Source organism: Neophocaena asiaeorientalis, unplaced genomic scaffold (assembly GCF_003031525.2).
Source record: "Neophocaena asiaeorientalis asiaeorientalis breed wild unplaced genomic scaffold, Neophocaena_asiaeorientalis_V1.1 scaffold388, whole genome shotgun sequence".
NCBI lineage: Eukaryota > Metazoa > Chordata > Mammalia > Artiodactyla > Phocoenidae > Neophocaena > Neophocaena asiaeorientalis.
In genome coordinates, this window is record NW_020172738.1 from 2,783,395 (window position 1) to 2,799,619 (window position 16,225).

At 41.6% G+C, this 16,225-nt stretch overlaps 1 protein-coding gene across 1 annotated transcript in view; it reads left to right on the forward strand.

Moving 5' to 3' along the window:
- Positions 1-203: 203 nt before the first annotated feature.
- Positions 204-16,225, forward strand: part of DNER (delta/notch like EGF repeat containing) — a 247,215-nt gene continuing 231,193 nt past the window's right edge. Inside the window, exons 1-2 of the mRNA XM_024740527.1 lie at positions 204-271; positions 1,841-1,970. Of these exons, the coding sequence (XP_024596295.1) occupies positions 204-271; positions 1,841-1,970 (198 nt within the window). The remainder of the gene's footprint in view (positions 272-1,840; positions 1,971-16,225) is intronic.

Below are 16,225 nucleotides of genomic sequence, written 5' to 3' on the forward strand. Positions count from 1 at the left end.
CTGAACGGACTGGGCATGTGGTGGACCAAACTTTGGGCCAGATTGACAGTGCATTAAGCCTCCCCAAGGGAAATCCTGGCGCTCATTCCACATGAAGGACAAATGGAGGAGAGGCAAGCAAAATCATTATATGTCCCCTACATTCTGTGTTTATCACCGGTTCTAGAGATTCTATGGAAATCATTTCACGGCTGTCCACAGTGATGGGTCCTAGGGCTCTTCAGAACCAGCAGGAAAGTGAGGAAGGGACTCAGAGAACAGACACTGTCAGGTGAGGCAAGCACCATCTTGGAAGTAACAGTGGACAGTGTTGGGTAACTCTGGGCAGGCGGGTAGAGCGCATTCTGTTAGGAGAGTGGCACCAGGTAATGGCAAATCCACAAAAAGAAATCTGCAAGCAGACATGTGTAGAGGCCGGTGGGGAGGTGGTGGGTTCATGGAGGGTTGGTTGCAAGGGTGAAGGGCTGGGCTTTAGCATCAAGATGCCCCTCTTTTCAGGAGAGAGGATCTGGCATTGCAAGCCTGGTCTTCTCCCCAAGAAGTTCTGTTCTGATAGGGTGAAGGCTGCCTTGCAGGACTAGCCCCAGGTAGGGTTGCCAAATAGGGAAATGCATTTTCATTTGTAAAACCCTTTCCCTTTCCTTGGTGATGATCATCTCCATTAAAGTAGAGAGCAGAAGATCCTCTTTTTGTTACGTCTCCTCTAAGCTGCCTTCACAACCCAGGCTCAGACACTTCATTCACGCTAGGGCATAAGCACTTGAGAATAGCTTAGTGGGGATATTCTCATTTGTCACCAGGAGTGAGGAAGCCCAAGAATTGACTCTCTAGCTGATGGAATCTCTTTAGTTACTGTGTGTGGGAGAGTAGGTAACAGGTGAATTTGTTTTGTGGGTGTAGGGTTCACCTGGGAGTTAAGCTATTGATTTTTAAATAATTTTTTTTTTTTCGGTACGCGGGCCTCTCACCGCTGTGGCCTCTCCTGTCGCGGAGCACAGGCTCCGGACGCGCAGGCTCAGCGGCCATGGCTCACGGGCCCAGCCGCTCCACGGCACGTGGGATCTTCCCGGACTGGGACACGAACTCGTGTCCCCTGCATCGGCAGGCGGGCTCCCAACCACTGTGCCCAGCCCTAAGCTACTGATTTTGATGCTTTTCCTTAAGAGAAGATGTGAGAAGGGAGAGCAGAAAGGGAAGAGTTAAGGACAATTCTCCTTCACTGTATATAAAGTGTAATGACCTCCAGCTGTTAGACGTTTTCTGTCATCACATTGAAGGATATAAATATAACCCTCCTTTTGATGATCTCCATTGCTGTAGTACTGGTGTAATTCCACAATGCTCTTAGCTAAAATCAGTGGTGTGTTGGAGCTGGCTTCTGATAGCTTGCTTGCAAGGGTGACCCCGGGTATCTCTTTCCAAGCTGGAGTTCAGTGACATCACATTGGTAGCTGAAAATTGGACATGATGGGAGTATTTACACCGTGGAAATTGGAAATGCTTTAAAGCAGGACTTTTTTTCAGAGAGTTGACTGTTAAACGTTTATCTGCATATAACTGGATATAATTCATTTTGAAGTATTGCTTTTACATACCTAACGCTCTCCCTGCTATGGAGGATAACATTTTAGAAAGTAATACTGATAAGCATATAAATGTATAGTTAAACTTACAAAGCATCTTTGTACTCAACCTTTGCTATTAACTTTTTTTACCTTAAAAAAAAAAATAAAGAAAATGCTGTTTTCTGAGTGCAATAGGAATACATCCTGAAATGACTGTGGATTAGACAAGTCGAGAGTATTAGCCGAGACCCTTTTAACCTGCTGTTGTGGTCTAGCCTTTTCTCACCTCCTCCTCTCTTCTGGTCTCTGTCAACTGGAAAGAATTCCAAGTGTCAGCCACCTGTTCAGTTTAATGAGTTCAGCTCAGCATATGCTTCGTTCATGGATTTTGGCCTCTTGACACAGGTTAGTGGAGACACATTATCTCTGGGTCAGAAGAAGCCTACTGTTAATTGCAAGCACGTTTTCAGCAGAGGAAGATTTTGCATATTAAAAAAAAAGTGTTTGGAACAGCGAGTATGTAGGATATGAGTTACTCTGTGGCAAAGTGCACTCTTCAGAGAAAGGTCTATTAGCTTTTGTATTTGAATCAGAGAGAAACAGTGTCATAGATAATCACAGCATATATATGGAGCGATGTTTACCATTTAGTAGCTGTTATAACTTGGTTTCATTATCATAATGACTATCATGCATATGCTTAAAATTCCCAACGCAAGACTCAAGACTGAAAAAAGAGAATTCTTTAGAAAATGACATATTCTAAAACATCTAAGTCATTTGATATCTCTGAGGTGAAGTAATGAGAAAAGGTTTGGAGAAATGGAATAACTACAGTGCCTTTGAACAGGTTCAGTACAGAACTTACCAGTAACACAAAAAAGCTTGCAGTTATTTCAGGCACTCAAAGGCTTTGCAAAGAGAAAGCCCTAAATACTGAATCTGATGCAAAACAACTTAAGTGTTACTCTAAGAATAGTATATGCTCTGACTTAAATACAAAATAATGATCTCCATTTAGACAGTGGATAAAAGATTCTAAATAGTAGGGCTAACTACCTCGAGCTTGTAACTTTACACGATTCAGTTAGCATTTATTGAGCATTTACTATGTACCACACATGGTGAGAGAGCCTCGGGATGCACACATGATTATCATGGGAAAGCAACCACACGAGTAAATGGGAGAGAAAAATCCAAACTCAGGAATGGAGGTGAAGAACTCAGTACTCAGCTTCCCCAGTACACTAAAATTATACCCTAAGTCTTCCTGAGGACATTTCTAATGTTTTCCTAATACATTTCGAACTGCGGGCCCCTCCTTTTTATATAAAAAGGCAAATGCTGTAAGATTGTATACTTTTATTTCTTTAACTTTTTTTCTGATAAACATACATCATGCTCTTTGGGAAACAATGAGAACTTTTAGAGGAGTCTAAAGAAAATAAATCGCTTGCAGTCTCCCAAGTCTGAGATAATCACCTTTTAGCACATTTCCCCAGAATATTGTTTATATGTATATGTAAATATGTCATAGATTTCAGGTTGGAATCATTTATATACACAATTTTATATTCTGCCTTTTCCCTTAAATTTCTCATGAGCATTTCTGCATGTCATTAAATTTTGTACAAAAACCTGTTTTTTAATTATTGGCTATTTCATCATACAGACATTGTAATTCATTTAGTATTTCTTCTGTTGTTAGACTTTGAGGTCGTTTCCATTTTTTTGCTATGGTAAGTTATAGATAGCTTTGATGTAGATATTCATAGATACTCTTGTATAAAAATCTTTGTGCACATTTCTGAATGCAGTCATACTGTATCTTCTTAGGAACAGAATTACTGAATCAAAGAATTATGGTAATTGTAATAGCTTTTGATAACTTATTTCCAGACTGCAGTCTCCAAGTGTTTCCTAGTTTATATTCCCATATGCAATGATGTGAATATTCTCAAAATGTACGTTTTAATATTAATGTAATGGATGCAAGTGAGCAAGTTGAGTTCTGAAAAAAATATTTTGTAATGATTAATTTTTTCAGAGGTGAGATAAATATCGTCCTTGCTTTTCCCGTTGCCTGATTTGCTCTCCCTCAGGTCACTGCATTGCATTCAGCTCTCTCTTTACACACCAACCCCTACGAGAGACCGTTCTGGAACCCTCTGACCACTTCTCTCCCCATTTTATCTTCTTCTTACTGGCATCACTTGGTTTTAAATATTTATTACTTATCTCTTGTCTCTGCGCTACTGCATGTTAAGCTCCATGAGGCTAGGGAGATCATCGGGTCCCCTAGCACAGAGAGTGTTCAGTCAGCAGACGTTAAATGGATGCCCTGAAATACTTGAAGAATTTGATTGCTTTTATGTTGTTTTTTTTTCTTTATTCCTTCAGAAAACCCGAGTGTAATGTTACATAACAAGCAACTGTCAGACGTTTAGTCTGTCCTATCAGTAACACAGAGATGGCTGGCTCCAGCCTTTACCCCGTAAATTATGCCAACAGCACAATTGCATAGAGAAGCATAATGCACTTGCTCAGCATCAGCAAGATACGGATAAAAATGTATGGTTATTTGACTTCCCAGTTTTGATATTTGGGATTCTGAATTAAACTAGGATAGCATTATTTATTTTATGCAGTGAGCCATCTGTGTTTACAGTGTTTTTCCAAATCAGGTTTTTTGGACTATTTTATTATTTATTACAGATTTTTCTTGGCAGTCCAAGCTGTGTACTAGTCTGCACTTGGGACTGGTTTAGTCACAACTTCTTGTAATAATGTCTTAAAATTAGCAGGTATAAATAATTCACACTCACGGTGGGCTAATTGGGCACTTGAACCCTGGTTGTCATTTACTCACTGAAGTTTTTGTAGGAGGCATGGAGAGGAGACAGGATGTGGAGGTTCAGATTCAGGTGGCAACAGGAAAAGGATTAAAAGCCCCATGGCCAAGGTTTTACGTGACTGTGTGTTGCAGAAATGACACTGCATGTGCCGTGATGACATACAGCCAACATTTACTGGCTCCCCTGGTTTCCGGGCTCTTAGGCACTTTACGTGGATTTAACTCAATCCTCGAAAGTAGGCATTGTCAGTGTCATCATCAAGACCCTTGTTCTGCCAGGGAGGCATGGGGAGCTTAAGTAATCCACACAAGGTTAGACAGCTAGGAAGCTAAAGAACTGGGATCCAAGCCCTGGCAGACTGGTTCCAGGGTCTGACCTTCTAACTGCTATGCTACCCTCTTCCCTGGTGCAAGGCTCATCGGAGGTCAGACTACTACTCAGGAAGGCCCATGCAGTAATTCTAAGTGCATGATTCTGTCTAGACTACAAAGACCCCGTCACACATAGCATCTCCTCTGGTTCAGACAGGTGCCCCCACGATAGATATCATGACGTCCTTCCTTGGGAAACTGAGGCCCATGGAAGATGTGACTTGCTCAAGACCACACAGCTAGTAACTCTTGAAGCCACTATTTGAATTCCTTATTATTATTTGTAAGCTTCCATATTCTATGTGCTTCCATGGCCCTGCATGGCCTCGGGTAATATGTAAGTAACGTTCTCCTCTACTCAGCCTACTCAGACCACTGTTAGAATATTCCTCCCATTCAGTTCCCTGCATTTGTAGGGTATGTTTTATCCCAGAGAAGATTTGGTGTGATGGAGGGAGAAACTTTTGATTTTGTTGCAGACGTCTATTGAGGAAGACTGGATATCCTGTCCCCAGAGGAGCCACACAGCTCGGGTGATTTTTATACCATGTGTTCACAGGAGGGACAGTGGGTCACGCAGGGACCTGCCACTTCTGTGACTAAGTTAGCTTGAGGGAAGGGTGTCCCTATTCTTTTTTTTAATTTTAAAAAATAAATTTATTTATTTATTTTTGGCTGCGTTGGGTCTTCCTTGCTGTGCACGGGCTTTCTCTAGTTGCGGCGAGCGGGGGCTACTCTTCGCTGTGGTGCGCGGGCTTCTCGTTGCGGTGGCTTCTCTTGTTGCGGAGCATGGGCTCTAGGCACACATGCTTCAGTAGTTGTGGCACATGGGCTCAGTAGTTGTGGCTCGAGGGCTCTAGAGCGCAGGCTCAGTAGTTGTGGTGCACAGACTTAGTTGCTCTGCGGCATGTGGGATCTTCCTGGACCGGGGCTTGAATCTGTGTCCCCTACATTGGCAGGGGGATTCTTAACCACTGTGCTACCGGGGAAGCCCCAAAGTGAGTTTGTATAATCATATTTCTTCATATTTTTTGCTCCTTCTTCCTCAGCTGTGCTCCCTTTCTCCCCCTTCTCTGGTAACTTTCTTCTTCTTTCCCATCCTGATGTACTGACATGACATCTCAGTGTGGGGAAGGTTGGCCAGGCCTCCGGAGTCTATAGATTTCACTGGGCAGGCCATCAAAAATCAATATTCCAGAGGGAGCTGAGTAGTAAAGAGGAGACCAGCTTGCAGAAATGCAGAATTTTATATTATTTTCTAATTTGCATAAAAAGAAAAATTTAAATGTCCCAGGAGAGTGCCATCATGTTTTTCCTTTTTGATTTTGTTTCTTTTCTTGGAGGACTATTCATATAACATGTATCTATATGCTTCATTTTTCTCAGTATGAAGGGTGCAATATTGCTAATGGATCAGGAGATCGACAACGTAGTTCCCTGCGTCCGTGTCAGGTGGGGTTGCTTAACTTAAAAGACTCTGAAGTATATGCAAGGGAAATAAAATTGGTATCTCGAAGAGATATCTGTACTCCCGTGCTCATTGCGACGTTATTCACAATAGCCAAGATATGGAACACACGTAAGTGTCTGTCGATGGATGAATGGGTAAAGAAAATGTGATTATCTATCTGTCTGTTGATATCTATCTGTCTGTCTATCTATCTATCTATCTCTATAATGGAATACTACTCAGCCATAGAAAGGAAGGAGATTCTGCCATTTGTGATAACATGAATGGACCAGGAGGGCATTACGCATTATGTTAAGTGAAATAAGCCAGGCAGAGGAAGACAAATACTATATGTAGAGTCTAAAAAAGTTGAACTCAGAAACAGTAGAATGGTGGTTACCAGGGGCTGAGAGGTGGGGGAAATGGGCAGATGTTGGTCAAAGGGTTCAAACTTTCAGTTAAAAAGATGAATAAGTTCTGGAGATCTAGTGTACAGCATGGTGACTATAGCTAACAATATTGTATACTTGAAATTTGCTAAGAGAGTAGACCTTAAGTGTTTTCATCACACACGTACCAAAAAAGGTGATAGATGTGTTAATTAACGTGATTGTGGTAATCATTTCACAGTGTATACGTGTGTCAAATCATTGCATCATACACTTTAATATATATGATTTAGTCAATTATACCTCAATAAAAGTAGAAAAAAATAAAAGCCTTGAGGATCACAGGTTTGGGGCCTGATATTAATTTGTTGGGTGATTAAGTTTGTGTGTGTGTATGTATGGTGTGTGGTGTGTGTGTGTGTGAGAGAGAGAGAGAGAGGAGAGAGAACATTCTCCTAGATTCCCAGTGTAACGTGAAAATATTGCTCTTTCACATCTGTATATGCAGTTGTACTTCTTGGAGGCTTCTTTTCTGCCATTACCCTCCCTCTGTCACGTATACATGTTCCTCAAAATCTTTCATGTCTGATTTCATTTTCTTCTCCAGCCTTAAGTCACAGTGTCACTGGATCTGATGTAACATCCTTGTGGAAAACCCATCTAACTCTCCAGCCTCATTGCATCCCTGTCCCTTCAGCTGCATCTACCTTCACACCTGCCCTGTTTCAGCCATTCTCACCCCTGACCATGTCCCCTACCGCTGACTTCTGGAATCTCCAAGTCCAGTGTCCCATTGCTGTGCATTCTCCAGCTCCTCATTCACTCACTCCCACCACCCCTCTGTCAACTTTGCCCAGATCTCCAGGGCTTTTAAGGTTTCATTTTCTCCTGCCCAGTCCCTCCCAGACCCCAGACAACTCTTTCCTATCTTCCTTTCCCATCTGCCAGTTAGAGTCTCCTGATCCATCACTTGACCCAGCCTCTTGCCAATGCTCTCAGCATCCTTACCCCTTTGGACATTCTGCTGCACCAGCTCAGCAAACCACAACCCACATCTGTCCAGGTGTTGACCTTCTTTGTTCCAAATCCAGGCTGATGAGCTCTGCTAGGGGAAGTCACCCATCCTGGAGATGGGTGCCACTGGGTGTGCCTGGCCTCCAACCTCTCCTGGGTCCTCAGCCTGTCCAGAGAGCCTTCCATGGCCCCAGTAACCTGTCCGTGCCATCCAGTTCCTGGCGTAGCCTCAGTTCCATCGTGCACACATTGCTCTGAGACAATTACCACCTCACACGCTGAGAGCCTGTTGTGATATCTTTCTCTTTCTCTTCGTGTTGACTCTGATGGAAAAGAAGTACAGTAAAAATAAACTGATTTGAAATTTTTCTTGATTCCAGAAACTATCATAGATATTTGAAATTGCCTTGAACCTTCCCACTCGTTGTACAGCACGAGCAGAGGAAAAGGTGTTTCTACTGAAGGCTTTTTTGTGGGACGGGCTGGGCTACTTTCTCTTGTATCAGCTGATGGTAATGTTTTGCTCCCTGTTCACCTATCTTTAAATAATTTGGCACAATTCTATATTAATCCTTCAACAAAGCTATGATTCCACGAGTGGGAAGTATCACACTGTAGTGTAATCTTGAAACGTACCGATCCGAGCTTAGAGCTGAGGAGACAAAGACCTTCCACAGTAGAATCAAAGTTGAGCTGACCTTACTTCGTGAAAGCACCCCTGGGTTGATATTAGCCTTTTATAGTTTTTTTAGTCTTGTAACCTTTTAAAATAGCCTCTGCAGAGGGGTGGGGGGAGAAGGATAAATTGGGAGTTTAGGATTAAAATACACACACTACTATATATAAACTAGATAACCAACGGGGACCTACTGTACAGCACAGGGAACTCTACTCAATACCTTGTAATAACCTATAATGGAAAAGAATCTAAAAAGGATTATCTACCTGTCTATCTATCTGAAGCACTTTGCTGTACACCTGCAACTAACACAACATTGTAAATCGACTATATTTCAACAAAAATAAAAAACATAAAATAGCCTCTGCATGGAGCTCACAGTGCTGTAGTGTAAGAGGCACATTGGAAGAGGGCCCAATGAAAAGAAATCGGGGCTGGCGCGGGGGTCGAGGGGGGCTGGTTCTGCTGATGCAGTTTCTTCAAGGACTCTTTCATAAATATCTGTTGGTAACTAAGGTCCAAGTTCAAATGAAGGCTGACCCTTGGAGGAGGAAGCCAGAGTTTGCGGTCCCTGTTACTTAATTGGTGAAAATATGTAAGTTCTGTGAACTCTTGATTCCAACATGGAGCTACTGTCAGAGGCCTGCTCCTGAGTCCTGGGGGGTTTGAGCCCTGTTCTTCATTTCCTGGCTCCATCCTTTGGTGGCCAACTGCTTGGGTTTTTTATGTATTGAGCCTGAAGTCCTGGCCTCGTTAGAGCTTTGCTCTTAGCCTCTTTCAGGATGTAAAGACAAAGCGTCAAAAGCTTATTTTTAGTTTTATAATGTATTCAGAAATTGCCTTCAGTGCTCTTATTCTCTATTGAATGTCCATAAATTTTCAGAGAAGACGTTTCAATGTGTAAAAAACTGTCAGGGAAAACAGCCTAAGATAATTTGTATTCTAGTAGGAAATGCTGTTTTCTCATTTCCAAAAGCTGCATTTCCATAGTTTTGTCTTGTTTCTCTGTGCTTTTCTTGGAGACTTCATGGTATGGTCATAGAGGTCCCTAACTTCCGTGTGTATTAGTCCTAATTGGAGAGCATGGTGGGTGAATAAAGCTTGGCCCACTTCTGGTGGCTGCCATTCAGGAGGCTGGGATGGGGCCCAGGTGTCCACATGTCATAGGGATTCCCCAGATGGTTCTGCTGCAGGTGGATCACGTGGTCACAGACACTGAGAAACTCTCTGGAATCCAGCCCTGGAGCAGAAGCCTGGACACCTGGCCCTGAGGCTTTGGGTTCTTTGGATTAGTGAGTTCATTGCTTTGGAATTTCTTAATCTGTGAAGTGGGTTGAGTGAGATTATTTCACCAACACAGTTTTCTAGATAATCTCTGATACTTTGTTCCAAAGAAATGACTGTCTGACTTAGTAGTGAAAGGATATAATTCCTATTAGGATTTTTGTTTTATTTTAGACTTTTGGCCACAGGTTTAGCAGGTCCTGGTAGATAAGTAGGTCCTGCATTTGATCAATTTATTTAAATAATTAGAAAATATCTCTGCATATTTTGATTGAAATTAAATTCATATCACATGGGAAGATACGCATTTGTAAGCCTCTCTTTCCTTCTACTCATGCAGATTTCATATTACAAGGTGCAGATTGAAAAAGAGAGTTGAAATGTTTTCCGTATGGATAGCCAGTTATCCCACACTATTTTGTTGAAAAGAGTATTCTTTTTCCATTAATTTACCTTGATGCCTTTGCCAAAATTCAGTTGACCATTTGTTTGTGTCTACTTCTGGACTCTGTTCCACTGATCTATTTGTCTGTCTTTAGGTGAATACTACACTGCCTTGCTTACTGTAGGTAATCTGTACTATCTGGTAGTTTTGAGATCACATAGTGTAAATCTTCTAACTTCATTCTTTTTCAAAAATCAATTGGTTCTTTTAGTCCTTTATATATTTCCTTATAAATTTTAGAATCAGTTTTTTTCAATAGCTGTAAAAAGCCTGCTAGGATTGTAACTAGGATTGTTTGGAATCTACAGCTCCATTGAAAAGAATTGATATGTAAACTGCTGCAATCCACCCCCGCCCCCCCCCACATCATGTTAGCTTTTGGTTTTAAGAGATTTCTCATAATTTAAGGAAGAGAAATTCTGATTAGCAAATGTATACTCTGAATAGAAAATAGATAATGAGTTCAAATTTTCACTAGTAGGTTCCACGTGGCATCTATCCAAGCTATTAACATGGTAATAAGAATGTTAAATGATTTTCTTAAAGCAACTTAGTAATTTTTGAAAGAAACTAACTGAAGTAAAATGTACAAATTAAAAATGATGGTATTTTCATGTTAACCAAAAGCCAAATGCCTTCATGTGCATTTAAAATAATTAAGAGGATAGTATAGCGTTGGCCAAAATGTTCATTCGGGTTTTTCCATAACATCTTACTAACAATACTAGAGCTCGGCTTTTCCTCTTAAGAGCAGTGGTAAATATTAACAACCAACTCTACAGAAAAAAAAAGAGCCCTGATTTGTAGCATTTGCCAATTTCTGTGGTGTAAATACTTCCACTACAGCTGATTTCAGGCTACCAAGCTGAAGTCTCTCAACACAGAGATGCATACTAGCAGTCCATTGTATAGAATTTCCATCATGCAGATACAATAGATGTAAGTAACTTCGAGAGCATAGATGACAATAAAATGTAAAATAATTAGGAAGAGATGGGTTTGAGTATTTATTGCCTTTGCTTTTAATATAATTTACTTAATTGTAAGTTTGTTTAATTTTTCGTAATGGCTGTATTTAACAACTGGCTTACAAAGTTCTTAAAAATGTCATAATTAGCAAGTTGGAATAAGCCACTGTGGGCCAAGAGTAAACAGTAAAGCATTTTTCATATCAAACTGAACTAGTAGTTAAAGAGTTAATGTCAAATACGGCAAAATACAAGGAGGCTTGTTATGTTTTGTAAATTTAAATCCTTGATTCAACAATTCTACACTGATGGGGCTGAGAAGGCATTATCTTTTTATTAATTAAGTCATTGGTGCAACTGTGTGTGTGTGTGTGTGTGTCTGTGTTTTGAGGGGGTGGGAGTGGGTCAGGGAAGATCAGCTGGAACTTCTCCTTAATTCAGGTGGGATGCGTGAGGTAACATATTGATCCAAACATGTAATGGCTCCTCACAGAAATTTCTTTCTCACTCATGCAGTAATGATAGTCCCGGCCAGTTCCAGGTGATGATGGTTGATTTTGTTCCTTTTTTGGAAGGTGTCTGCTCCACTCAGTCATTCAGGGACCAGGCTAAAGACAGCTCTGCAACTTTATGCAAGGTCACACAGAGGTTTCATTCTGGTCATTGGAAAGAGACTGAGCCTGGAGGCACAGTAGGTGGGAGGTGGTTTGTATGGCCAGGCCTGGAAGTGGTTCTGGCACCTCCTTCTTCCATTTGATTGGCTTCACCACAGTCACATGACCACACTCAGCTGCAAGAGTGGCTGGGAAGTGTAGTCCATTGGTGTACCAGGGAGAGGAGCAAGGCAGATTTGGGGGAACAGGTCGCAGTTCCAGTCATGTCATTGCTTCATACTTTTTTAGCTGTTCTGATGCAGCATGATTTGGGGAGTGTTGGCCTAGAGGTCAGAGGATTTGAGTTTAGGTAAGTTTAATCAATAACTCTTCTTGGGCAAGCCCAATCCTCTTTCTGAGCCTCAGTTTCTTCCTCTGTAAAATTCAGGGATTGAACTAGGTCCTCCCTAGTTCTGTGACTCTGCTAATTCATTCCCTACTCAGCATTCGCTGTTCTTTCCTTTCTGGTCTCCTGGGGGTGGCTTTTGTTTATCTGTTGGTCCTGATGTGAACCTTTTTCTGTAGTGGAAACTTGTATTTCCTATGACTTGGCAGCTCTGTCCACCTGCCTGGATTGGGACCAGGGCCATGGAGCCCAGGGCACTCCTGACTCCGGGGTTCTGACTGCACCTGTTCTGGCTGGGGAGAATCGTGCGTGGTGCAGGTCAGAGGTTTGTCAGGAAGCTGTTCTCATTTTGCTTCACTCAGGAAAATGCCAAGTTCAATACGCAGGTGCAGACATTTTGCCCCAGCAAACAACATCTTGGAGGAATTATAGTTGCCATGGAGGAACGCAGCCTCTGGAGTCAGATTGCCTGGATTCATATCCCTGCTCTGCTTTTCTGAGTTGTGTAACCGAGGCCACATTACTTAGCCTTTCTGTGCCTCGGTTTCCTCCTCTGTAAATGTTGTTTAAGATAAAATTAAAAAAATAAGATAAACATATAATTTAAAACATTTTTATATAAAATAACCCTCAGAGTGTTTTGTGAGGAGGAGGGAAACTAATACATGTAAATGCTATAAAAAGTATTGTTTTTGGTGATGGTGTTATTAATACCATTATTATTGCACAGAGGATTTACGGAAATGGTGCTCTTATGGGCATTGTGAACAGGAAATAAAAAAGGGTCAAGATCTGGTGATTTTAAAATTGTCAGTTGGTTCAGTAGGTTGTGCAGTGCAGCCTGTTCACCGAAAATAGAAAACTGCCCCCCAGTTATACCATGGGTGTTCCTCCCCTTCCTTTCCTACTGCCTTTACCCTCATCCTCCTGCCCTCCTTCAATCCCTTTTCCTCCATGAGAAGTAAAGACAGTGGGACTTAGGATGGTACTAAAGTGCCAGATGGAGTGCTGCAGACATTTAAATCAGTTGAACATCTTTCAGCATGTCTAGCCCTCTTCCCACTTCTATACTCTTTGCAGACATTGCTAATCAATGTGGGAATTTTTTCCTGCTGAACCTCAGGGCCTCCAAAGGAAGAGGTTATAGTCAAAACACTTAACATGTGGTATTGTTTGACCAAGCAGAGCCAACCCTAGCCAGAGGGCTGGAGGTCCCCTGTGGTACCAGGCATTAACCCCTTAGTTGCTGGGCTTGTTGGGAGATCAAGGGGTTTGTAGGGAAAATGTGAGGGTGTCCAAGGCAGTGGGAGTCAGGGAGAGGGGAAGACATGGGGGTGCTCAGAGCAGCATGGAACAACAGAAGTATTTCACTATGTTAATAATCGGTATAGCTGTCCTCGTACAGAATACTAACCTTGCACAGAATCGTTTTCAACACCTCCACTGCCACAGACCACACTGCAGCTTGAGATGAAACGCAGCTGACAATCAAGCATTGTAAGATGTGGTTCAAAGAAGCGGGTCACTGCTGTTCTTGAAAGTTACGGAGAAGACTTTGTGGAGAGGATGGATTTGGTCTGGGCCCTGAATGGTCCATTGGCAGAAGGGAAAAAGGGCATTTCAGGTGAGGGAAAAGGATGAACAGACAGGCCACTGTGAGCCTGACAAGGGAGGCAGGCCCCTCTTCCTGGCTTCCTGGAAGATGCTGTGCCAGGTTGCCATGGTGACAACAGACTCCTTTGGGCCAGCAGCCTTGTGAAGCCACCAGAGCAGAAAAGATGGGCAATTCCCCAGTTCCCATTTTTGCCCAGACTGAAATGGCAGTAAATGCCAATCTGTTTTCCTCCAGAAAAAGTGATTTCTCTTTGAGTCTTACATCATCAGTTCCAAAGAGAAAATAATTCACCAAAAACAAATGTAAATATATCACTATAAAATGCACTCCTTTTCTGTTTTTCTCTTCTTTGGGTAGATGTGTCTAGTATTCACAAGTAAAATCATACTACTTTCAAAATTAGCCTGAAGACAACCTAACTGCTTGAGAAACATCATTTCTCCAAATTTATTAAGTAAGAAATACTGCAGGGGTGAAGTGAGACTATAGCGAATTTTATACTGGGAGTGAGAAGGCTTGAGTGGCATCCTCGGTTCTGCCTCCTCTTAAACGGGGGATCTTACCTCCTGCCAATTAATTTCCTCCTTACAAAGTGAGTTAACATCATCATTTCAGAGAAAGTTTGGCAGAAAAAAAAAAAAAAGAAAAGGAAGGAAAGTAGGAAGGATGGAAGGAAGGAAGGAAGGAAAAATCCGTTAACTCAAACACAGCTCTATAATGTTTTGCTTATTTTCCCTTCGTATTTGTTTAAAAGTTTTAAGCAAGCTTGTAATCATAGTCCACTTTTAATTTTGTATCCTGCCTCCTCACTTCACCCGCTGTTGTTTACATTTTTCCTAGGCTGTATATGTGTGGCATTGTCTCTTGGTTGAGGGAAAGTCATAGCATGGATGCTGAGTGATGGAGTTTATAATTTACTCATGAAGCTCAGAATCTTCATGGCATTTTCACTTGGATAGATATTCTGGTATCTTGTGTTTTAAGGGAACTGCTAATGTGCTTAGCTTCAGGCCCTCTTTGCTTTAGGCCCTCTGCATGAATGAGATACTGTCCCCAGCCTCCTGTGACCTGAGTCAAGTCCCCCAACAGTAGGAGTCCAGGGGACAGAGTAGCCTTGCCCAGAGAGGGTGCTGTACTCATGGATGGAGCTGGCCTCTCTTGGATGTGGGTTCTTTGACCCAGAGGGGCCAGAAACTAGGGTGGCTTGGGCCCTGCTGTCCTCTCTGCCCTGGCCCTGGGGAGACAGCCATTGAATGGTGGGCTGCTGGGTAGGCATGCTTCCCCAGGCTTGGAGGGAGCCTTCCTATTTCTGCACCAACCTGCACACGCTTAGATTTCATGTGTGTCCTTGTTTCAGCCTTAATCTTTGCGGTTGATTTTTAGTGTCCTCAATTTTTAAAATTTTTATTACTTTAGATTCACTTTAGCTTCTCAAAGGAGTTTTATTCCTTTATTTGTTTAGTCCTTAAGAAAGCTTTTATTTCTGTATTACAAAAGTGGGATCATACCATGACAAGAAGTTCAGCAAAAAAGAGAAAAATACCCATAATCTAAATACAACTCATACTTTTTGTTTATTCCCTGTTAACATTCAACCTGTTTAACCAAGTCATAAGCATGGTGTATGAATAAATTTACATCTTGCTTCTTCACTTAACCTGCCATTGTTCATATTTTTCCACGTTGTTTGAGAGTTTATGACTTTTCATGGTTGCAGTGTTCTATGTGGTGATCGTACCATCATTGGTTTAACAATTGTTCTTGTATCACACATTCAGTTTTCTCCAAATTTGCTATTAAAACATTTTTTTGGATGTTCGATGTTGAACTTATAACTTTTCCCATATTAAATTAAAGCTGTTTTTATGCCACTTGTTTACTTACGGCCTGATGGGTTTCCCAAAAGATTTTACCGATTTGCAATGGCATAGATAGTGTTGAGAACAGCCATTTCATTGAACACTTGCTGACATTCGATATACTACTCCTAATTAGTAATTTATTTGCTTTTGCTAATTAAGTAGGGAAAGAGGCTATCTTGTTTTAATTTGCATTTTTAATTACTGGTAGGATTGAACTTTCTCCCAAGGTTGTTCATTTTTTATTTATTTATTTATTTATTTATTTATTTATTTATTTGGCTGCGCCGGGTCTTAGTTCTGGCACGGGATCTTTTAGTTGCAGCATGCAGGCTCTTGGTTGCAGCATGCGGGATCTAGTTCCCTGATCAGGGATCGAACCCGGGCCCCCTGCATTGGGAGCACGGAGTCTTAACCATTGGACCACCAGGGAAGTCCCAAGGTTGTTCATTTTGTCGAGCTTTTACTTTGTGAATTATCTTTTTAGATTCTTTGAATATTTGGGCCTAATGTTTTTCTTACTGTTTTAGATAAGAAACATGTTAGCACTTTGCTGCGAATACCGGTTTGTTTCCCATTTAGCATCCTTTCTGGACTGATATTTCTGTTTCAATGATCTGGGCTTCCTGTATTAATATCACAATTTAAGTGGTGCTGCTTTGTAATTCTTTTAGAACCTCCTGTATATGTGTTCTGTCCTCCTCACTTTTTTTTTTTTTTTTTTTTTTTGGG